This window comes from Dermacentor silvarum, chromosome 8 (genome assembly GCF_013339745.2).
Source record: "Dermacentor silvarum isolate Dsil-2018 chromosome 8, BIME_Dsil_1.4, whole genome shotgun sequence".
Taxonomy (NCBI): Eukaryota; Metazoa; Arthropoda; class Arachnida; order Ixodida; family Ixodidae; genus Dermacentor; species Dermacentor silvarum.
Window position 1 is genome coordinate 135,523,988 of NC_051161.1, and position 24,101 is coordinate 135,548,088.

Consider the following 24,101-nt stretch of genomic DNA (forward strand, 5'->3'; position numbering starts at 1 on the left):
GTTTAAGCATTCGCTTTGGGAGGCGAAAAAATGTAGGGCAGTGGAGCACGCCCTACATTTTGCTTTTTTTTTAATTACGTCCTGCTGGTGCACCTGTGATCGCTAACCACTAGGCTTATTTTGTTTTAAATTGGGAACAACACGTTAAGGCATATCAATAGTTTTATATTAGAAGAAAGTGTTTTACCTCAAATGCATCCGGTAGATCACGACGCAGAATTTCTAATGCCCCGTTTGCTTTAGTAGATTGCAGAATGGAAAGCAGAGCTACAGCGATCACAGCGAAGATCCATACGAATCCCATTCTTGTTTCTTGATGATACGTTCAGCGTAGCCCTTCGCGAATGGGGGACACTTGCGTGGCTTCTTAGTCTTCCAACGTTTATAGCACTCGGAGGTCTACTAAAACGTCTAGTTACAAAGCACTCATTCTTTCAGACTCAGGAAAAAGGCAAGGCATGATATCATTGGAGCAAATGAGGGGATAAGTTTGCTAGACCTCATTGCAGGCAGTTAACTAGAAATCACGTTTGTCCATTATTTTCTTTCAGGAGTGACATTCGAAAAAAAAACAATGCTAATAACATGCCATTTCAGCCATGTGGATGATGCAATATTTAATTATGAACGATCCTCATGGGGAAATGCAGCATGAATGTCTCTTTCTGACAGGCGCAGCTTGCATAGAACAAAAGCAAGTCTCACATATCTTCAGTCACTCACATAAGTATCATCCCCATGATTCTTCGAACATATAGAACGCAAAAAAATAACGGTTTTCTACGATAGAATGGAAAGCATATCATTTAGGTGAAATAATTGCTTTTTCCAGTTATACGATTACTTTGACAGGGTGACACTTTCCTCTATTTATTATTTATTTATTTATTCAAAATACCCCTAAAGTCCCTCGCGCAGGAGGGTATTACATACTCTAAAAAAAAGGGAGTGAGAATGGAGCAACGGGCTCTGTTCCTCCTTCAGGCCAGCGAGTTCCTCCTTCGAGCAAGGTTCACGCGCTGCGCCCTTTTGCGGCAATCGTAAATGGAGGAACTTTCCTCCCTTAGCGCGAGCACCCCGGGACCTGAAAATGAGTTGCGCCGTGATCCCATGTAGCGCATTGCGATTTCATCGGCTGCGACCGATCGGTTCCATCTCTACGAGCGCCATAGGCGATTACTTCACCCACTGACTGTGTTTGAGCGCCTTCAATGTGGATACTTCATCGCGCGACGATGCGCATGCGATATCATGAACGTCGGTGGAGGAAGGTTAATCGCAAAACAGGCAAGTTATTTTATTCTCGATCATTGGTATGCGCTTACGAATCGCTCTCAGCAATAGGCTATACGTTTTAGACGCAGTCCTTTTAGACAGTGTTTACTGCACCGAGATGCAAACAAGACCTTAAAATGTATTGGTAATCTAGATCTTCTTACTCATGTAGGGGATAATGCTTAAGGATATTTCTTTCCTTTATTCTCGCGGTACATGCGGCTGTCGTGCGATTATTATTAGTGCGAAAGTGCCTATTAAGTTGCGTTAACAAAAAACAAATATGTGAAAACGCGTACGTGTAATGAGAGCGGTGCAGAAGTGACCGATAGTATCCTGAAATCAATTGCCACTGAAATTTATGGCCGCAGTGGCTATGGTGCTTTATTTCCTTATGGTCACGGCTTCGACTCCGGTTCCAGTGGCCGATTGCGGTGGGGGCGGAATTTGAAAGCAACTGTAGTCTCTTGTCAAGCTTTTATGCAAATCGTAACATATTATTCTACAGCTATTTTAACTATGTTGTTTACGTGGTTCAAAATAAACAAGGCCAAGTGATCTGATTTGTTTTTCATGCACCATGCTACATCATATTCGGTTTGAAAAAAACTTTGCCCACTTTTTTCAGTGTCAAGCGTTACTGCATTTGAGAATGACGTTTTCACAATTGAATTTTTTATTCCTTTTAGAATACATGGCTAACTGGAACAAGCACTGGACCTTTATATGTACATCATCGAAGTGGAAGTTCAGCACATCAAAAGACGCGACTTCTATAACCGACTTCTATAATTGCTTCTATAACCTGCATGGCTTCTGAAAAGAAATACAGACGCCAGAGCCAACCGTAAATGACACAACTGCCGATTTTGTTGTGTTTGCTGCTTTGTTGCGATGTCTTGCAATAATTACTTGTTTCATGAATTTCCATCAATGTTGTTGAATGCCACCAATCTTGATTGCTTAAAAATTACCGGGATTTCTGGCAAAGGTGTGTGATAATAAAGCAATCTTGCCATGCTGTAATAAAGTGTGCATTTATTTACTCTTGTTCCTTCACTATCTTAATTTAAAATTGCTTTCAAACGAAAGCAAACTTAACCTGTTGTCAGCCAAACTGGTAAGCTTTACAGGTGAGATGTTGCATGCTGAGATGTCACGAGCATTAGGTGTTATGCATCAAAAATGCTTTCGAATCGTTGTTGTCGTGAATTAGTTTTTAGCTACTCCATGAAATCCCTCTTTCCCACCAGTCCACATAATTATCAGCCTTACTTTGCCGTGCCAGTCCTTAAAAGCCTATACATAGTTGTGCTATACATCTACTGCTTGTAATAAATTATCATCGAGCCCAAATTGCCATTTAAGAGTCTGTCACCTTTTACTAGCTAATAACATAATAAATCTGCACAATTCAAAAGTATTGCCATCCAATGATATTAAATAATCGCACTACAATGATTAAAAGCGAAAGTAATGTAATTAACATATAACAAAAGTAAAAACAAATATACAATGATGAAGAAAAACACACTACCTGAGCAAGAAACTGTTTTAAGACTGTGTGGAAGAAATGAGCAGGTGTCTGCCACAGTTTCAATAAGGCATCACAATAGTCTGATCAAATACATTATGGTTCTTCCAGAACCAAAAAAACAAAAAAGTACACTTCTACAACATTGTATGCACAGCCAACTAGTAATATGTACAGTGGCACAGTTGATGTCTGCTAATCAATACATAGTAATTCTTTATTGTAACTTGCCTTACAAATAAAATCGACCGTGGTGACCATTATCCATCTGTAACACTGGAAGATCCAGGCAATATGGCACATAAATAGAAACCATGCGGCACCTAAAGGGGTCATGCAAACCACAGCCTTCAACAGCTTACCACATGGATTTATTTCTATGCGTTCCACCACGTCAACCCGGGTTCAATGTCACCAGCAGCCATAAGAAAAGATGGGTTTCGGCATGTGTGCATCAAAGCATTGTTCAGAAGTTATATCTTGACAAATAAGCAAAACAGGGGTGAAATAGACATTTTTTTCAATGTGCAGAAACGATGCGAAAGCCAGCCATTGAGCATCCTGAAGGGAAGGTGCCCGTGACATATAAATGCCAACAGAAGTATATGTCGTTAGGATCCGCTTTTAAGTGCCTTTTTGTGCCTACATGAAAGTGAACTTCGAAGAGTGCTGGTTTCTCAGTGGCTTTGGGAGGCCTGAATGCCAAGTACACCATCCAATGACGGTTGCCTTCAGAATGTACTCTGCATATATTTGGGGAAGCAGCCGAAAGAGGCACCATTCTTGGCTTGCTGATCCCCTAAGGCTGGCTTTGCCACTACGAAATGCGTCCCTAATGGCAGAAGGTATGGCCTTTTTGTCATGAAAGCCATACTTGAAGGACAATGTTTTTCCAAGGTCCTGCTTGCGGATCACTCCGTCAGCAACTAAACCTTCCAAAACATGGCGAAGAACACAGTCAATACCGCCTTCAAGTATGTCATGCATGGCATCAGCAGGTAATTGTTCAGTGACATCAAACTCTTCAAGGCCTTGCAATGGCGATACATTTCTAATGCCGTACAAGGCCCCATTTATAGCTGGGTCAAGTGTGAATGCTTTAAGGTGGCTCTTGTGTGCTGCACTTGTCCTCTCGATACAGTCATCCAAATTATGCAGCATCCGTCTGTGCTGAGCTAAGCAGTAATGGCAGACTGTGCCGCTGCTAAAGCAGCACTGGAGACCTGCCAAGCGGTGCATTGAGAGGTTATCTCCTGAGAATGCCAGTCACAACATTAAAGTGCAGACTGCCAGTGCCCCCTCCATTCTTTTGTATTAAATTTAGGTCCTGCACGAGTGGCAGTAGCACTTAGGCCAGGCCATGTCGTAGCATGACACGGTATTCCACAACTAGAAGCAAGTGAATGGCACTGAGTTTTGACCGATGCCGAGGATGTAAATTCAAAATAGAAAAGTTAACTGGTAAAATTTTGTGCCGTCCAGCAGCACCACCAAGAGGGTTTAAAAGCTCCAGCTCATCAGTGTACAAAAGCAGAAATATAGTGCCATGACTGGCATCCTGTGCAAGCTGACGGTACTGACTGAATGCATTGTCATCAGCAAAGTCATAGAGCACATCTTGCGATTTTGACACGGACTGTGAAATGCATTCTAGCGAGTCCTCGCATTTCAGGAAATTTGTTAACAGTTTAGAGATAGAAATATAACTTGTAAAGTCTTTGTAACTGCCAGTCTGCAGTGGCATCTGAGTAGCTTCAGTGTAAATTAAGTGCTCCAAAATGTATTTTTTCCTAATGTGAGTACTTGTCAAGTCGGAAACTATATTGACAATATCCGCAGCATCCAGTTGGCATGCCAGGTTTTCTATTGTGCATGGTGCCACATTTTTTCCTCTAGGAGCTTTGCAGTTTTTTTTCAACATCCCTTCTATGACATCATAAATGAGGGCTTTCACAACGGTGAAAATTTTATCTGTGGTGCTCAACGGTAGCTTCAACTTTTCCATGATTCTGACGTAGAACATCGCTATCTGCTTCCCTGATTGTCGCAATGAAGTCAAAGTTCGAAGCAGTGTCATCACTGTTTGTATCTGATGAAGTTGAGGCATCAGTTCCGATGCATTTTCTCCAGTTGCTTCCCCACAGCCGAAGTCAGGTGTATGCTCATCGGCGCTAATGCAAGCGGCCTTTGTGTGAAAGCGATACACGTGCTTCTTGTAGGCGAAGTAACGGCGAAATGATGCCGCGCAATTCTCTATTCCACATAATACGCGGAAAAACGGCTAACAACTAGGGACGTCTTCTGAAACGTTCCACTTCAGTGATATTTCGCTTCTCGCCTTCAGGCACTGAGGACGTGACGGCCGCATTTAGGCGGAAAGTAAAAACGCTCGTATAGTGCATTGGATGCACGTTTAAGAACCTCGAAAATACATTATAGAATTTCTTTCTATGCTAAACTATAATGTACGATATAGATTGTTCATTGGTTCTTTTTGTCTCACAACATCTATACGCATGTATGCTGGGACAGCGCCTCTTTTATTTTAAGAAAAATAGAGGAGGCGCTGGCTGGGAGTGACATCGTCGACGCAGCACCGGCAACTAGGAAAGCGCTTTTCAACTGGGTCGTACCATTCGAAAGGCAAGTAATCGTGCTTGCTAACTACACTCGCATTGTGCGTGCTCCTCGTGTGTGCACAGAGTGCGTGAACGTAGGAAATGGTACTCCCACGACAACAGTAATACCTGTGCTGATGCTTGCTGAGTGCCGGTTGGCAGAATTTAGTTATGCAAGTTTGTTGCCTCAATGCAAAATTGAAAATCTTGATAAGCGTCTTCTTCCGATGAGAAATATTACGTTCGGAAATAATCGTGATCATGTGCGCCTGTGCGTGAGCTCCCCCTTTTCTGCTGAAGTTGCATAATAGTGACCCATGTGCTTCTTCACCGATTCTTACTGCAATCCCGTTTCCTCGCTTATAAATGCTTCGACGTCGTAAATAATCTCTGCTTATGAGGTTTTAGGTTTACGAGCAGTTTATGAAAAAAAATCACAGCTTGCTACTAGTACAGCTTACTTTTTAAGACAAGGCGTGTTGACATAACTTATACGCAACTAAACATGACAGGAAAGTTGCTTATGAAAGAAAAAAGAAATGCATTGTTATGTAAAGAAACATTTGTTTGTGATGTGCTGCTCCTGCGTGTGTTGAAAATTTTACTGAGATAAAGGGGCCCTATTATGTGCACTGTTGCCACCCTGCACTAGTGCAAACATTGTCTTCGTGACTATTTTTAGGTGCTCCTCGCATGTGTTCACCATGTGACAGCTTTAGTGGGCTACTGCTATAAGTCAACACATAATTTATTTTGTAGCGGCGAGGTTGTGACCACATAACGGAGGGGACTCCTTGGCTATGGCCGCTGTGGTGCAACGTGTAATCTGGATGGTCGAGTCAGGTATGTATGAAGTGTACGTGTTCCAAATAGTATGATATCGGTATCATTCATCGATAAGTTAGTCGACGTATTACTCAACACAGCTTACTAAATTGACTAAATATTTATGCAACTTGCTGCTTATTGTGTTCATAGCTGTTTTGCACACATTATCACGTTCTATAAGAAAACTAGACCCAACATGTTGTGATGAGTATTTTTTCTATCTACAATCGCTTGGCTGCGAATAACATTTCATTTTTGCTAAGTACACACTGTATTCATTACTTTTTATTTTGGTTTCATTGTTATGAAACTGATTTTCATGCTGTAGCTTTTATTTCCGATTTTCATCTGTTTTTGCTACACGCTCGTGCAGTATCTGCGTATGTAAGAATTCAAATTGTAGTGGGCCAAATTTGTCACAGGTCTAAGCGCACGGCGTGCTTAGCATTGTTTAACATATTCACAATTATTTGTCTTGTTACCAGAATAAATGCCACTGGTAAATGCACATTTGACGAGCTTGGAACTTGAAATGATACGTGAAGGCCAGTATTCACTGTGCTGCAGCTACTACATCAGTGAGGTGTTTTCTAGTAAGCTTGCTATTTTATTTTATATTCATGGCAAGCTATTCCGATGCATGCAAGTAGGCATTGTAGCAGTTGCGAGTATGTCCAGTTACATTGTTTTTCACTTTAAGTCAATACACCATAGACCACAGAGTTAGCTGGTAGATAGTTCAGTGTATTGATACTGTCTCATTAAAGAAGCACACTAGTTCGCACATAGTGCTTAAATGTCTGCTTGCTCTTATGGCATTTGCTGGTTATTGCAATGTTGCTCATCAAATGCATTTGATTTCAACATGACCACACAGAACATTCTCATTGACACTGGTGTAATTTTAATAGTGATAATCAACCAACCAAGGCTTAGTTTTACAGCTATCAAGAATTATTTCTAATACTTTGGGTCCCTTTCCATGTGTTCTGTTTCATCCTGTGTTTCCTCAGCACAGTCGGCAGTCCTTTAAAATTATTCATTCTACTTGGCGCTGTTCAGGTAGAAAATGTTAACCAGCAAGTCCAAATTATAATGCTATCGGTAAGATTTCTATTACTGGGTAGATGAATACAAAGTGCTATATGTAATTGTAAAAGTATTTTTGACAAGAATACCGGTGTCTAGAACAAGCATCATATGCACTTCAACTCTTATAGTGTTAAGTTGGGTAGGCAAGTATCTATGCTAAGTATACTTGTGCATATACTTTCTACATATTAGCTAGTATTTTAGCTACATGAAACAGCGTATGTTGTGACTGCTGAAGTCAAATTTATGATTGATGTGCCTGCCTGTTTTTGTTGTGCACTTACACTGACTGCTGTGGTGTCTTAAGCATTGTAGCCCTGTGAGAACTGAAGTATTGCAACAATGTGTAATCTAGCTTGCACCTACTATTGCTACAGGATGCCAAAAGATACCTATCACCATATTTGTGCATTTTCTGAGAACCAGCTGTGTTGGCTAGGTGCAATTTGTAGTATCCTTATGAGTTTGCCGGTCAGTTCATGGAACTTCTGATGACAGAAATTGCAGAGAGGGAAGGGAAACCGTACAACATGAATGCTGTAAAAAAGGGACTTTTTATTTTGATGGAAGGATTCAAAATAACAATAAAACTGGATGTGTGCTTATATCTTGCGTAGGTCTTATCAGAGGGAAGGCAGAAGTTTTAATACAAAGGCATAAAATCACGATAAACAGTATTTGCATTAAAAAGGTGGATTAGCACAGACTAATTTTGTTCCCTTGTCATCAAGAAAGGGTGCTTTTTCATGCATTGATAACAGGGCTGGCTCACACGTCTCGTTTGTGTGGTATGCCTCACTGATTTCTCTTGGCACTCTTTCCCCGTTTGTGAAAACAGATGAACAATCTAATCCGGCCTGAAGCCCTATCAGGACCATGCACGGCCATGTGGAGCGAGCATACTGGCCTTTCGAGTGAAATGTGATGATTTATTTGGCACGTATTTAGAAAACAGCCAGTCTGTCCTGTATACATTTGACCATCTCTGAAAGGAATACAGCACACTGTCACGCACACTAGACAAATTTGGTGGTATCCTTAACCAAGCAAACCTCGCTTGCCTGCTCCCCTTTCTCAATTCACTTGTGGACTGTTGTGCATAGCAGCCCACAGGCGAAGTGAGAAAGGCACCCAGGCAAGGGAGGCTTGCTTATTTAGAGATACCACCAAATTTGTCTTGTGTCCGTCAGGGCTAGTGTGGTCTATTCCTTTGATCATCTGTATATTTGGTCAAATGTACATGGGGCAGACTGGCCGGCTGGTGCCTCAACATGCATCCAGAAGAACACGTTAATCATCACATTTCACTCTAAAGGCCAGTATACTCGCTCCACATGGCCGTGCATGGTCATGATAGGGCTTCAGGCCGGATTAGATTGTTCATCTGTTTTCACAAACGGGGAAAGAGTGCCAAGAGAAATCAGTGAGGCATACCACACAAACGAGACGTGTGAGCCAGCCCTGTTATCAATGCATGAAAAAGCACCCTTTCTTGATGACAAGGGAACGAAATTAGTCTGTGCTTATCCACCTTTTTTAATGCAAATACTGTTTATCATGATTTTATGCCTTTGTATTGCAACTTCCGCCTTCCCTCTGATAGGACTTGCGCAAGATATAAGCACACATCCAGTTTTATTGCTATTTTGAATCCTTCCATCAAAATAAAAAGTCCCTTTTTAGCAGCATTCATGTTGTGCGGTTTCCCTTCCCTCTCTGTAAATTCTGTCATCAAAAGTTACGTGAACTGACCGGCAAACTCATAACGATACTACAAATTGCACCTAGTCAACACAGCTGGTTCTCAGAAAATGCACAAATATGGTCATAGGTATCTGTTGGCATACTGTAGCAATAGTAGGTGCAAGCTAGCTTACACATTGTTGCAATACTTCAGTTGTCACATGGCTACAATGCTTAAGACACCACAGCAGTAAGTGTAAGTGCACAACAAAAACAGGCAGGCACATCAATCATAAATTTGACTTCAGCAGTCACAACATACGCTCTTTCATGTAGCTAAAATACTAGCTAATATGTAGAAAGTATATGCGCAAGTATATTTAGCATAGATACTTGCCTACCCAACTTATCACTATAAGAGTATCAGTGCATATGGTGCTTGTTCTAGACACCGATATTTTTGTCAAAAATACTTTTACAATTGCATATCGCACTTTGTATTCATCCACCCAGTAATAGAAGTCTTACCGATAGCATTATAATTTGGACTTGCTGGTTAACATTTTCTTCCTGAACAGCGCCAAGTAGAATGAATAATTTTAAAGCACTGCCCACTGTGCTGATGAAACACAGGATGAAACAGAACACATGGAAAGGGACCCAAAGTATTAGAAATAATTCTTGAGAGCTGTAGAATTAAGCCTTGGTTGGTTGATTATCACTATTTAAATTACACTAGTGTCAATCAGGATGTTCTGTGTGGTCAGGCTGAAATCAAATGCATTTGATGAGCAACATTGCAATAACCAGCAAATGCCACAAGAGCAAGCAGACATTTAAGCACTATGTGCGAAGTAGTGTGCTTCTTTAATGAGACAGTATCAATACATTGAACTATCTACCAGCTAACTCTGTGGTCTATGCTGTATTGACGTAAAGTGAAAAACAATGTAACTGGACAGACTCGCAACTGCTACAATGCCTACTTGCATGCATCGGAATAGCTTGCCATGAATATAAAATAAAATAGCAAGCTTACTAGAAAACACCTTACTGGTGTAGTAGCTACGCACAGTGAATACTGGCCTTCATGTATCATTTGAAGAAGTTCCAAGCTCGTCGAATGTATATTTACCAGTGGCATTTATTCTGGGAACAAGACAAATAATTGTAAATGTTAAACAATGCTAAGCACGCCGTGCGCTTAGACCTGTGACAAATTTGGCCCACTACACTTTGAATTCTTACATACGCAGAGACTGCACGAGCGTGTAGCATAAACAGATGAAAATCGGAAATAAAAGCTACAGCATGAAAAACAGTTTCATAACAATGAAACCAAAATAAAAAGTAATGAACACACTGTGTACTATGCAAAAATTAAATGTTAATCGCAGCCAAGTGATTGTTGAAAGAAAAAATACTCATCACAACATGTTGGGTCTAGTTTTCTTATAGAACGTGATAATGTGCGCAAAACAGTTATGAACACAAATAAGCAGCAAGTTGCATAAATATTTAGTCAATTTAGTAAGCTGTGTTGAGTAATACGTCGACTAACTTATCGACGAATGATACCGAGATCCTACTATTTGGAACACGTACACTTCATACATACCTGACTCGACCATCCAGATTACACGTTGCACCACAGCGGCCATAGCCAAGGAGTCCCCTCCGTTATGTGTTCACAACCTCGCCACTACAAAATAAATAATGTATTGACTTATAGCAGTAGCCCACTAAAGCTGTCACATGGTGAACACATGCGAGAAGCACCTAGAAATAGTCACGAAGACAATGTTTGCACTAGTGCAGGGTGGCAACAGTGCACATGATAATAGGGCCCCTTCATCTCAGTAAAATTTTCAACACACGAAGGAGCACCACATCACAAAAATGTTTTTTTACATAACAATTCATTTCTTTTTTCTTTCATAAGCAACTTTCCCGTCATGTTTAGTTGCTGTTAAGTTATGTCAACACACCTTGTCTTAAAAAGTAAGCTGTACTAGTAGCAAGCTGTGATTTTTTTCTCATAAACTGCTCGTAAACCGAAAACCTCATAAGCAGAGATTATTTACGACGTCGAAGCATTTATAAACGAGGAAACGGGATTGCAGTAAGAATCGGTGAAGAAGCACATGGGTCGCTATTATGCAACTTCAGCAGAAAAGGGGGAGCTCACGCACAGGCGCACATGATGATCATGAATATTTCCGAACGTAATATTTCTGATCGGAAGAAGACGCTTATCAAGATTTTCAATTTCGCATTGAGGCAATAAACTTGCATAACTGAATTCTGCCAACCGACGCTCAGCAAGCATCAGCACAGGTATTACTGTTGTCGTGGGAGTACCATTTCCTACGTTCACGCATTGTGTGCACGCATAAGGAGCACGCACAATACGCGTGTAGTTAGCAAGCACGATTACTTACCTTTCGAACGGTACGACGCAGTCGAAAAGCGCTCTCCAAGTTGCCGGTGCTGCATCGACGATGTTACTCCCAGCCAGCGCCTCTTCTGTTTTTCTAAAAATAAGGAGGCGCTGTCGCAGCATACATGCCGCTGCGTAGTGGATGAGCTCAGGCACGCTAATAATTCGCATGCTTTTTTTGCGACGTGCACCCAACTTTCCACAACCAGACACAAAGCCAACGCACTACCCGGCACGAAAATCGTTCGGTCCACATTTGCCTGGCGCGCCACCCATAAGGCGAGTTTGCAGCAAGACACAAGCTATCTTCTCGCACTATTATTGAAGCTAACTACGTCACATTTCATTACCGCAAACACAAAAACACACGATCAAACGCGTCGTAGGAGCAGCGAAGCAGCTCGCACATCCAACAAGCACGTTGTAGGCGATGGATGGATGGATGGATGAGGCTGAACCCTTTAAACCGGGCGGTGGCATACGCCACCTAGCCATGACTATTAACATATTTTGTACTTTGTGGTGGGTGAAATTTCACCCCTGCCTTGATTTTATCCACCAATCAGATAACCTCTGTTTGGTTATTTTTACCCGCTTAAAGTCTATTTTACCTTCACTGTCCCTAAACCCCAATGCTTTGAAAAAATCAGTCCCGTTGCTTTGCACTGTAGGGTTAAGCCCTTTATAGAAAAGTATGAGGTGTTCAGCCGTTTCCTCTTCTTCTCCACAAGCACAGCACAACGTGTCTATACCTTGGTACTTGACTCGGTACATCTTAGTCCGCAATACTCCCGTCCTGGCTTCAAACAACAAAGAGCTTCCCCTAGAATTATCGTAGATATTTTCTTTGGCAATTTCTTGCTTGAAAGTTCGGTATGTTCCCAGTGCTGATTTCGTCTGCATCCCTGTTTTCCCTCTCTGTTTCCTTAACCTTTTTCTTAACCGCTGTTTCCTAGTTTGCACCCCTCCTGCAGTCCAAATATTTGATTGACAGTTTTCTGGTCAGTTTCCTCCATTTTGTATCAACATTCCTCATGTACAAATAACTGAAAACTCTCCTTGCCAACCGCTTTTCTGCCATTTCTCTCAATCGCTCCTCAAATTCTATCTTGCTGCTGGCTTCCCTGCCCTCGAATTACGTCCATCCTATGTCACCCTGTACCCCCTGATTTGGTGTATTTCCGTGTGCTCCCAGAGCCAGTCTACCTACCCCTCGCTGCTTAACTTCCAACCTTGCTCGAACCTCTGATCTCATGCACAGGACCGCATTGCCGAAAGTCAAACTAGGGACCGTCACCCCTTTCCAAATCCCTCTCACCACTTCGTACCTATTGTAATTCCACAGTGCCCTATTTTTCAGCACAGCTGCATTTCTGCTACCTTTAGCTGTCACATATTTTTCATGTTCCGTTAGGTACTCAGCCCCATTGTTTATCCACACTCCAAGATATTTGTACTTATCCACCACCTCCAGCGTAACATCCTGCATCCTATGCTCGCTGCCCTGATTATCATTAAAAGTCATGACTGCCGATTTTTATTTACTAAACTTCAAACCTAAGCTATCACCCTCTTTACCACAGATGTCCATTAATCTCTGTAAGTCTTCCTTGCTGTCAGCCATAAGTACAATGTCATCCGCATACATCAGTCCTGGTAATGACTGTTTAATCCATTCTCCTTGCTTGAAATAGGAAAGGTTGAAGCCAAGTCCGCTCCTCTCTAATTTTTTTCTCTAATCCTTGTAAATACAGCATGAACAACAGAGGTGACAGAGGGCACCCCTGCCTAAGCCCCTGCTGTATCTCTAGAGGCCCAGATACCTTGTTTTACCATTTTATAAGCACCTTGTTACTTTTATAGATATCTTTTACAAGATTTCTTACTCTATCTTCCACATCTAGAGTGCCCAGTATGTCCCACAAATCATTTTGGATTACACTGTCATAGGCTCCCTTGATATCCAGAAATGCAAGCCAGAGGTGCCTGTGTTCCTTTTATGCTATTTCAATACACTGTGTCAATGAGAACAGATTATCTTCTAACCTTCTTTGTTTCCGGAACCCATTTTGTAGTTCCCCCAGCACCCCCTCGCTCTCCACCCATGCCTGCAGTCTATCCTTTATAATCTGCATCACCATCCTGTAAACCACTGACGTCACTGTTATGGGACGGTAGTTGTTTATGTCGGCTTTGTCCCCCTTTCCCTTATATATCATGGTTATCCTGCTCAGTCTCCACCCGTCGGGGGCTTTACCGTCCATTATCATTTTGCTCACTGCCTCTCTTATTGCTTTCTTAGATTTTGGGCCCAATGTCTTTATCAACATAATTGGGATGCCATCAGGACCTGTCAACGTGCTACTAGGAACCCTCTTCTCTGCCCTTTCCCACTCGCTTTGTGCCAGAGGAGCCACTGCACTGACTAGTCTATCCTCACCTGATTGAGCACATGCTATGTTTCGTTCTTTAAATTTTTCTGTCATCATTGTTCTTATATGTTTCATTGCCTCATCTCCTTCTAGTCGAACACCTTGAGCTGTAACTATAAACCTCTGCTCTAGGCTAGTCTTATTACTCAAGGAGTTGAGATGTTTCCAAAATTTCTTCGCTGCTTTTCTATCCTTTTTGTTTACTTCTGACAACCATTGCCTCCCCTTTCTTCTGATCTAGACGGAGGAATGACAACGGCGCCACCTGCAGTCCTGCACACTAGTGAGGCTGTGGTGGCCGCCGTGATACATAAAATATTAACTAGCCGTGTTGCGCCCAACTATGTTGCGAGACAAAAAGGTTTAGCGTAGAAATAAATTATGTAATGTATTTTCGAGGTTCTTAAACGTGCATCCAATGCACTATACGAGCGTTTTTACGTTCTGCCTAAAAGCGGCCGTCACGTCCTCGAGCCCAGCGGTAGGGTGGCTAGCGTCGCAACGCCGTAGCCACGGGACTACGTTAAAACACTGTAATTAAACCGTTCAAAATTATGCATCTTTATATTAAAAGGTCTGTGTGCATTGCCTGCACCTGTCATACCACCTAATACGTTTAGGTTTGTCCTTACCAGCAAATGTTAACTTGGCAGAAAACTGATTTGCACTTCGGCACAATTGAGGGTCGCATTTCGTGCCTATATAAGATCGTACGCAAGTTCATGCAGTATGTAAAAAAAAGGCGAACAGTGTCGTTATACGCGAACGTGTGCGTGTTGGTTCTGTCAGTGCTCTATGAATTATTGTGTCAATGAATCTGTTCATGATTACGTCTGTGTGTAAAATGTCTATGTATGCTTGTTAATGTGACCATGTGTATTATATAAACCGAACAGTGTGACTATGTGCGTGTGTTGTTGATTCACAAGTGCTCTATGAATTGAATGCGTATGTGTACAGTTGAATGCTGCTCTAAGTGTATGTGACCATTGTGTGAGCTCTATTAATGAAGTGTTATATTATAAAAATCTGAGAACTAATAGAATGGTATATAAAAATGTGTGTTATAATAATATTACAATAATACGTTCACACATTTTTCGCGTGTGGGAAAAATCTTTTTGTACATACAATTTTTTAAAATATTTTATTGCCTGTAGCCTCCGAGACCAATGCTCAGTGCGTGGGAATCTCGAAGCCTTGTATTGGCGCCCCTAGTAGCTTCAATCCTAGTTGTTAAGCCTATAGTCTCGTTGCTGGCTTCACTTGCCTGGAGTCGGCCATGTTGGTTTTGGAAAGGGAGTAACAGTTGCTCCCAGCCATGAGAGAGGAAAGTTCCTCCATTTAAAGACGAACATACGGGACATCGCCGTTCCTCCTTTAAAGGAGCAAGGGTCACTCCTTTTTTTTAAGTGTAGGGGGTGTTCAAAACAACAAAAAAATGTTATACAGTGGGATTAGTGAAACGTGGAAAGAACAACGCATGAGCGAAGACAAATATCACAAAATAATATTAGCTCCAATTAACACAAAGATAGACGTGGACGCAGCAACAACAACAAAGAGAGAACAATGTGTCCGAAGTTACATAATAAAAATTGCGATAGTTTTATTTTTACTTCACAACTTCCGCCATTATTAGTTCAGGAAATTTAACAGAATCAATGACGGTGGCTATGTGTGATGGCAGTGCGTTCCGGTCAACGACTGTACGTGGAATGAATGATTGTGAATAGTTCAAGTTATGACACGCAAAACTCTTCACTTTGAAAGGATGGTCACGTCTGGGAAGGATGGCAACTGGTGAAGAAAAGAAGTCGTCATGAAGCAATGGTTGATGATAAAGTTTGTGAAACAGTGATAACCGTGAAGCTGTGCGTCGTTGAAACAAGTCTGGCAGTTCTGCACGAATTTTTAATGCTGAGACACTAGAATGACGGGAGTAGTCTGAAAAGATGAAGTGAACTGCGCGGTTTTGAAGTGATTCAATGTTGTTAATTAAGTAAGCTTGGTAAGGTTCCCAAATAGCACATTGCATACTCGATTTTAGGCCGTATTAGGGTGATGTAAGCAAGTTTACGTAAGTGCGATGGAGCATGCTTCAAGTTATGTTTTAAGAGACCTAATGAGCGGTTAGCAGATGCGAGTATGACGTTGATGTGATGATTCCAGGATAAGTCTGAACTAAGGTAAACACCAAGGTATTTGTAAGTAGTAGTAAATTCAACTGCAGTATTATTTAAAGAGTACGAGGTGGAAATGCGATTAGGGCGTTTAGTGAAGGACATAAGCTTAGTTTTAGAAGTATTAAGGCACATTAGCCAATTAGAGCACCAAGAGGTTACGCAGTCCAGGTCAGCCTGGAGTGCCCGTTCATCATCTTTACATGAAATTTTGCGATAGTTCGCGCTATCATCCGCGAAGCGCCAGATTTGGAATTAAACTGTGTTAGGGGGGGCAAATCATTAATAGAAATAAAAAAAGCAAGGGGCCCAGGACGCTGCCCTGAGGAACGCCTGAGTACACTTTCCCAAGGGATGAGGAACTGTTATTGACGGATGTGAATTGGACTCTTCTGGAAAGGAAATCTTTAATCCATGCGAGTACAAGCGGATGAATATTAACCTGTGTTAATTTGATTAGCAACCTGTGATGAGGCACACAGTCAAAAGCTTTGGAAAAATCAAGAAAAATTACCTCAGTTTGTATGCCAGCGTCAACGGAAGAATGTAAATCATGCTGTCCCGTAAATCTCAATGCTGTCCCGTGAAACCTTCGTGCTGCTGTTGATGTTCTATGGGCTCCTCTCGTTAATCCATTGGACAGGTGAATCTCGGTTGTTCAACTATGTGTGCGTGCGCTGTGAGCTCTTTTTTTTTTGCTTTCTATTTTGGTATGATACACATTGTGTTTTTGTCGTCCTTTAGTGTTTTTGTCCTTATTACTGCTCTATACCGTAATTCCCACTAGAGCGATATGTAGGTATGCGAATAAACAAACAACTTAAAAATAGATAACAAGTTACAGATTAAGTTTATAATTAGGTGAATAAATAAAAAATACAAACACATTAAAATACTTACAAAATCTCGATAATGTCCTCATGTTAGGGATATTTTTGTGGTTAGTATAGTTTAAAATCATTATTTTAATGCAACAACGTCGAATAAACTGTGATAATGAGCGCAGTGTAATGTTAAACGGACATTGAAAGAAAATATTCGTTCGAGCTAGATTGAGATTTAGCTACTGTATTAACCAAATCGTCACTGGTAGCAGGAATAGAGCTTTTGTAAGCGAGAAAATCGTAACAGTGCAAAACCATAGTGGCGCCACCTCTCGTGGAGTTTGATGTCTCTCCTGTATGACGCGTTGTGCGACGTCGGTGTACGGGGAGACGGAGCCGAGGTGAAAGGTGAGTGGTTTGAGGAACGCCACCCGCGCGAAGTTCAGAGAGGCGTGGCTTATTTGAAGTTAGTAGCTACGGTGGGGGTGGTGGCGTGCAAATTACGTCATTGCGTCAGTATTGGCCCAGGCGATTCAAATTCAGGAGCGCCAGCAGGACGTTGCGTGACAGCTTTCTACGCAACAAAGTCGTATATTGGTGTCCAGAAAACGAATGATAGGCTTCCAGACATATAAGCTATCGAATTACCTCAACTTAATACTTCCATTTCACCCAAAAAAGATCATGTACTCGTGGCGCCTGTGGCAGAAAGGATGTTCCGCATCCGCCGCCAAGGTTTATGAGTGGTGGCCGCTGGCTAACACTCCCAGAGTTAGTTCTAGCAGAAAAAATAAACACCCCAGGAATTGGATGGGAAAACGGCGCCCCGGTAGATCAATTGGTAAGAGTCCCCCCACGTGTAATGCGAAGACGCGCGATCGTTCCCCAGCTGCGGCAAGTTGTTTTTCATGCACTTCCGTTCCCATTAATATATCAATTCTTTAATTCAATTAGTAAGCACAAGTAATTTCCGCTATGTTGCCCTTGGTGTCATTGTTTTTTGGCTTATTATAATATTGTTACAGAGCAGGGGGAGTGGTGTGTCTTTAAACAAAGAGGAGGATTTGGCAAGAAGATCGCGCGGATGATTTTACGGAGATCACAATGTTAGAACTGGCCACAGCAGTGGAAAGTATGCCACATGCTGCCCCTGGTGTTGACAGAATAACCTCAAAAATGATAAAAATTTTATTCAAGGAGTCCCCAGATGATCTTTAACATACAGTGAATTATTCTATCCAATTTTCGTGGATACCTTCCAGTTGGAAACTCGCTAAAATTATTCCGATTCTTAAAAATAATGGTGACGGATACACGCTTGATAATATCCGACCAATTGCTCTAACCTCCAATTTAGTGATATTAATAGAACGAATTCTAAATTTTCGTCTTATAAAATTAGTAGAGGACAAAGAAGTGCTCAGCCCTTTCCAAAAAGGCTTTAAATCTGGCTGTTCCATCTGGTACGCTCATGTGGACCTGGAAAGCCGTATAAAACTAGCACGTCGCCAGAGACAAATTGCAGCTCTAGTAATTTTAGATATATCAAAAGCTTACGATAGTGTAGCTCACGAAGTTTTATTGAATCGATTCATTAACCTTGATTTCCCGAAATACATAACAAAATGGTTTAGCGAGTTTCTGACTGACCGAAAATTTTATTGTTCATTGAAAGGATATTCTTCAAATAGTCGTCGACAATCGCGTGGAGTTCCACAAGGAGCTGTCACGTCCCCTTTATTCTTTAATATATTGTTACGGGGAGTATTTAATTAACCGTGAACGGCTAGCGCTTGCCTAGTCAAGACTGCACAGAGCGCACAGGTTCCAGCAGGTTTTCAGTACGACAAGAGAGCCTCTGACCCAGCCCCACTACAATGTCTTTGTCTTTGCCATTGCTCGTGACATTATCCCCTGCTGATGAAGCACCGTCCCGGTGCTTGTTGTGATCAAAATGGATTATCACAGTTGTAAAGTTTGAGGCGGTAAACATGTACGATGCACTTCGCGGTGCGGCAGGCGATGAGGTGGATGCCATGGGAGATATCTCATAGGTGACAGGAGTCACCTGGCGCAGCACGCGGTAGGGTCCGACGAACCGCGACATTAACTTTTCACACAGGCCGACACGACGAGATGGGAGCCAGAGAAGGACGAGAGTGCCCGGTGGAAAATCAGTATCCCGGTGTCGACGATCGTAGATGGCCTTTTGTGCGGTCTGCGATGACGAGAGCCGAGCGCGGGCTACTGTGCGCGCGACGAGCGCACGCGTGATGACATCTTGCTCATAGGAAGTCGTGGACGTGGAGGCCGGATCAGAAGGGAGCAAGGTGTCAAAGGGTAGTAAGAGATGGCGTCCAAAGAGAAGATAGAAGGGTGAGTAGCCGGCAGTTTCATGACGCGCTGAGTTGTATGCAAATGTGACGAACGGGAGCGCAGCGTCCCAATCATGGTGGTCATCGGAAACGTACATGGAAAGCATGTCGGTCAGTGTAAGATTTAAGCGTTCGGTGAGTCCATTAGTTTGAGGGTGATATGAGGTCGTGAAGTTGTGATGAGTAGCACATGATCGAAGTAGATCGTCAACCACACGAGACAGGAAGCAGCGACCGCGATCTGTGAGTAGGTGACGTGGAGCACCATGTTGGAGGATGACGTCGTACAGTAGGAAGTCGGCTACGTCTGTGGCGCAGCTGGTTAGCAACGCTCGAGTAATTGCAAATCGAGTAGTATAATCCATAGCGACTGCAATCCATTTGTTTCCTTTCGTGGAAATTGGAAAGGGACCCAGCAAGTCCAGGCCCACTCGATAAAATGGCTCGGCTGGAACGTCAATTGGCTGAAGGAGACCAGCGGGTAGAGTCGCAGGTTTCTTCCGACGCTGACACAGGTCACAAGATGTTACGTAGCGGCGAACGGTCCGATAAAGACCCTTCCAGAAAAAGCGTCGTCGTATGCGATCATAAGTTCTGGAGACGCCTAAGTGCCCGGAAGTGGGGGCGTCATGAAACTGGATGAGGACATCCCTGCGCAGATGATGCGGGACAACGAGCAGGAGTTCTGCGCCGTCGGGGTGCATGTTGCGGCGGTAAAGAACGTTATCCTGAAGCAAGAACATGTTGAGGGAAGGGTCGAGGGTGCCGGATTGCAGACGGTCAATAAGAGAGAGCAAAGATGGATCTCGACGTTGTTCGTCGGCCACATGGGTGAAGTCTGTTATCGCCAAGACATAGGTGTCGGGGTCCGTTTCAGTGGAGTCGGATGGTTCAACGGGATGGCGGGAGAGGCAATCGGCGTCATTGTGTAACTTGCCAGATTTGTACACTACCGAGAACGTGTACTCCTGTAATCGTAATGCCCAACGGCCGAGCCTCCCTGTGGGGTCTTTGAGTGTTGAGAGCCAGCAGAGCGCATGATGCTGTTATGACCACGAACGGCCGTCCATATAGGTATGGACGGAATTTCGCGACCGCCCAGACGACAGCTAAGCACTCCCGCTGAGTAATGGCGTAATTCTTCTCCGACTGTGACAGAAGACGACTAGCATACGCTATCACACGGTTGGCTCCGTTCTGTGTTTGGGCGAGGATAGCACCAATGCCATGGCCGTTTGCGTCAGTGCGAAGTTCTGTGCTAGCAGCCGGGTCAAAATGAGCCAGCATAGGTGGTGTAGTGAGGGCAGAAAGCAACGACGCAAAGGAAGACGCTTGGTCCGCGCCCTAAGAAAAGGCCGCATCCTTTTTGAGTAGGTCCATGAGGGGTCGAGGAATGTCCGCGAAGTTGAGAACAAAGCGGTGAAAGTAGGAGCAGAGCCCAAGAAAGCTGCGTACTTCTTGCGTGGACCGTGGAACTGGGAACTCGCGGACGGCACGGACCTTGTCAGGGTCTGGTTGGACACCAGTAGCGTCGACTAAGTGTCCAAGTAATTTGATCTGGCGGCGCCCAAAGGTACACTTAGACGAATTGAGCTGGAGGCCAGCCCTGCGAAAGATGTCGATAATGGCGGACAGAAGAGGGAGGTGGCTGTCAAAGCTGCGCTTGAAAACGATGGCGTCGTCCAGATAACAAAGACATGTCGACCATTTCAGACCGCGTAGAAGAGTGTCCATCATGCATTCAAAAGTTGCAGGAGCATTACACAACCCAAAAGGCATAACCTTGAATTGGTAGAGGCCGTCGGGTGTGATGAATGCGGTCTTTTCGCGGTCGCGGTCATCGACAGCAATTTGCCAGTATCCCGAGCGGAGATCTAGCGACGAGAAATATTTGGCACCATGGAGGCAGTCGAGCGCATCATCAATTCGTGGGAGAGGATACACATCCTTCTTCGTTACCCGATTTAGATGGCGATAATCGACGCAAAACTGCCATCTGTTGTCTTTCTTTTTCACAAGCACTACAGGGGATGCCCAAGGGCTAGAGAAAGGCTCTATAACATCTTTATCAAGCATTTTCTCTACCTCCTTTTGGATGACTTCGCGCTCAGAGTGAGATACTCGGTAAGGGTGCTTGTGAAGGGGGCTGGCGTCTCCAGTGTCGATGCGGTGGGCCACTACATGTGTACGTCCTAGTGGACTGTTCGCAACATCAAATACGTCAAGGTACGAAAATAGGACACCACGGAGTGCTTCACTTTGGGAAGGTAGGAGGTCGGGAGATATCATTTTGTCCAGAGGTGCCTGGGTTGGCGCCGGTATGGCAGGTTGCGTCGCGGTCTCAGCGTCAGCAGCGAATGCAGAAACAATACATTCTTCCAAAGGTGACAGTTCGGCTAGCGAAATTCCTTGAGGAAGAACATGGGTCGAAGTAGAAAAGTTGAGGACTGGAAGCAACGTTTTGTTGTTGGCAATAAGCACTACGGTATGGGGAAGTGCGATGTTGCGCGAGAGGATCAGATCTGTGAAGGGAGCGACCACATATTCACCATCAGGGACTGGGGGAAACGGTGATATAAGGGCGTAGGTAGTCGACTACCCGCCTGCGCGGGTAGTCGTAGAAACGTAGGCGAGCGTTACTTGATGCGGTGTCATCAGGACACAATGGCAGTTCGAGCCGCAAAATGCCAGAAGAACAATCGATGAGGGCAGAGTGGGCGCTCAAGAAGTCAATGCCAAGAATGACATCATGTGGGCAAGCGTCGAGAACGGCGAAGAGAACTGAAGTGTCGTGGCTGGCAACAGTAACGCGGGCAGTGCACATCCCAAGAACAGGTGTTCGGGTGCCGTCAGCTACTCGCACAGTAGGAGAGACGGCAGGTGCCAGCACTTTGCGTAGGCGGCGTCGGAGCGTAGAACTCATAACAGATATGTGGGCGCCACTATCGATGAGAGCAGTAACGGGCACGCCGTCGACGAGAACACCGAGCAAATTGCGTCTTGAAGTAGGGGTCGATAGAGGTTTTGCGGTCATTGTCGTCAATGCAGCCTCACCTCCCGGAGCTGCACTGGCTAGTTTCCTGGGTGGTGTCCAGAGGAAGCCGGAGAAGGAGAGCGACGGTGGTGAGGGGAGCGCGACTGGTGAGTCTGAGGTGACGGCGATCGGCTGGACCAGTGTCCTTGTGCGGCAATATCAGCGTAGGTCGATTCTGAGCGCGAAGAAAGACGGTGAGGATCACGGGCCGGGAGTTGGTCGTCAAGAAAAGATGTGCTGTAGTACGGGCCACGATCGTGGCGGCGGTCACCGGGGAAACTTGGTCGGTAATTCCGACGATTGCGGCAGTGGTGTGAAATGTGGCCGACGCGAGAGCAAGAAAAACAGATTGGTCGATCGTCAGGCGTCCTCCACTCAGAAGGGTTGCGGTAGCGGGGTGTGAACCGGGGAGCGGAAGCGGCAGCAGCAACAATTGGGGCGGTGTGGTGTTCAGTGGGAGGACCGGAAGCGCACATGGGCGGAGGGGCGTAACTGGGGCTTGTGGAAAAACGACGCCCATATTTGCAACCTCCTGACGTACGACTGGCCTGAATGAGAGATATTGTCGCCAAATTGTCGTGAGCAGGTGCCTGATAAGAGGCTGGAGCCATGGCTTCGAGCTCTTGGCGAACAATGCTGGCCAAGTTGTTAGGCGGCGAGAACGGAGGGGGCGTCACGGGATCATCGCACGAGGAGGTCGCAGCTGTATTTGGGAGTCTGTTAAAGCGCTGAGTAATCCGCCTGCTTTTTGCTTGTTGAAACCGCCGGCATTCTGTGATAATGGAGTCAACCATGGTGCAGTTCTTACACATGAGGATGTTGAAGGCATCGTCAGCTATGCCTTTCAACACGTGGCCAACCTTGTCCGTCTCTGGCATGTCTTTGTCAATGGTACGGCACAAGGCTAGTACGTCTTGAATGTATGCGACGTACGACTCCGTGGACGTCTGAGCTCTGGCCGCCAGCTCGTGCCGGGCTGTCATTTGGCGCGCGGCCGATCGGCCAAACAGTGCACGCATCTTCTCCTTGCATAGGTCCCAACTTGTAAGTTCTTCTTCGTGCGTGTTTAACCACACCCGAGTCGTGCACCGTAGGTAGAAAATTACGTTGGCAAGCATTAGAGTTTCATCTCACTTGTGGTGCTTGCTGACGCGCTCGTACAATAGGAGGCAATCGTCGACGTCTTTGTTGTCCGTGCCGCAAAACGTGCCGGGGTCGAGGGGCTGCGAAAGGACCACGGTTGCCGGCGCCGCGGGCGCGGGCTGCGATGACTGCGTACTGTCTTCGGCCATGGAGGCGGGAGAAACGTGGCGTCCGCTCCGAAGATCCAGGGCCGGGTGGAAGAGAGCCCGCAACTTCCGCCAAAAAGATGTTACGGGGAGTATTTGATTAACCGTGAACGGCTAGCGCTTGCCTAGTCAAGACTGCACAGACCGCACAGGTTCCAGCAGGTTTTCAGTACGACAAGAGAGCCTCTGACCCAGCCCCACTACAATGTCTTTGTATTTGCCATTGCTCGTGACAATATTACTAAGCTCTATTCCTTAATTGTCATAATGACATATACACATGTCTACGCAGATGACATTGCTTTTTTTTGCATCTGACATTGACATCCACTCCTTATATAATCGTTTGCCAACATACCTGTGCGACATAGAAAACTGGTTACTGAATATTCGCCTCTCCCTAAATGTCAGTAACTGCGCAATAATAGTTTTTCCTTTATTAGATCCAATACATATAAACTTAACTTACTGCCTACAGAACATACCTCAGGTGG

At 44.2% G+C, this 24,101-nt stretch overlaps 1 protein-coding gene across 3 annotated transcripts in view; it reads right to left on the reverse strand.

The window, feature by feature from the left end:
- The window catches only part of LOC125947382 (uncharacterized), a 95,782-nt gene that overhangs the window by 45,064 nt on the left and 26,617 nt on the right, over positions 1 to 24,101 (reverse strand). Inside the window, exon 1 of one of the 3 annotated variants that reach the window (XM_049672015.1) lies at positions 188 to 380. The exons of the other annotated variants lie outside the window; for them this stretch is intronic. Within the exon in view, the coding sequence (XP_049527972.1) occupies positions 188 to 304 (117 nt within the window). The 5' untranslated portion in view covers positions 305 to 380. Of the gene's footprint in view, positions 1 to 187; positions 381 to 24,101 lie in introns of those variants that run through there. 3 annotated transcript variants of the gene reach the window in all.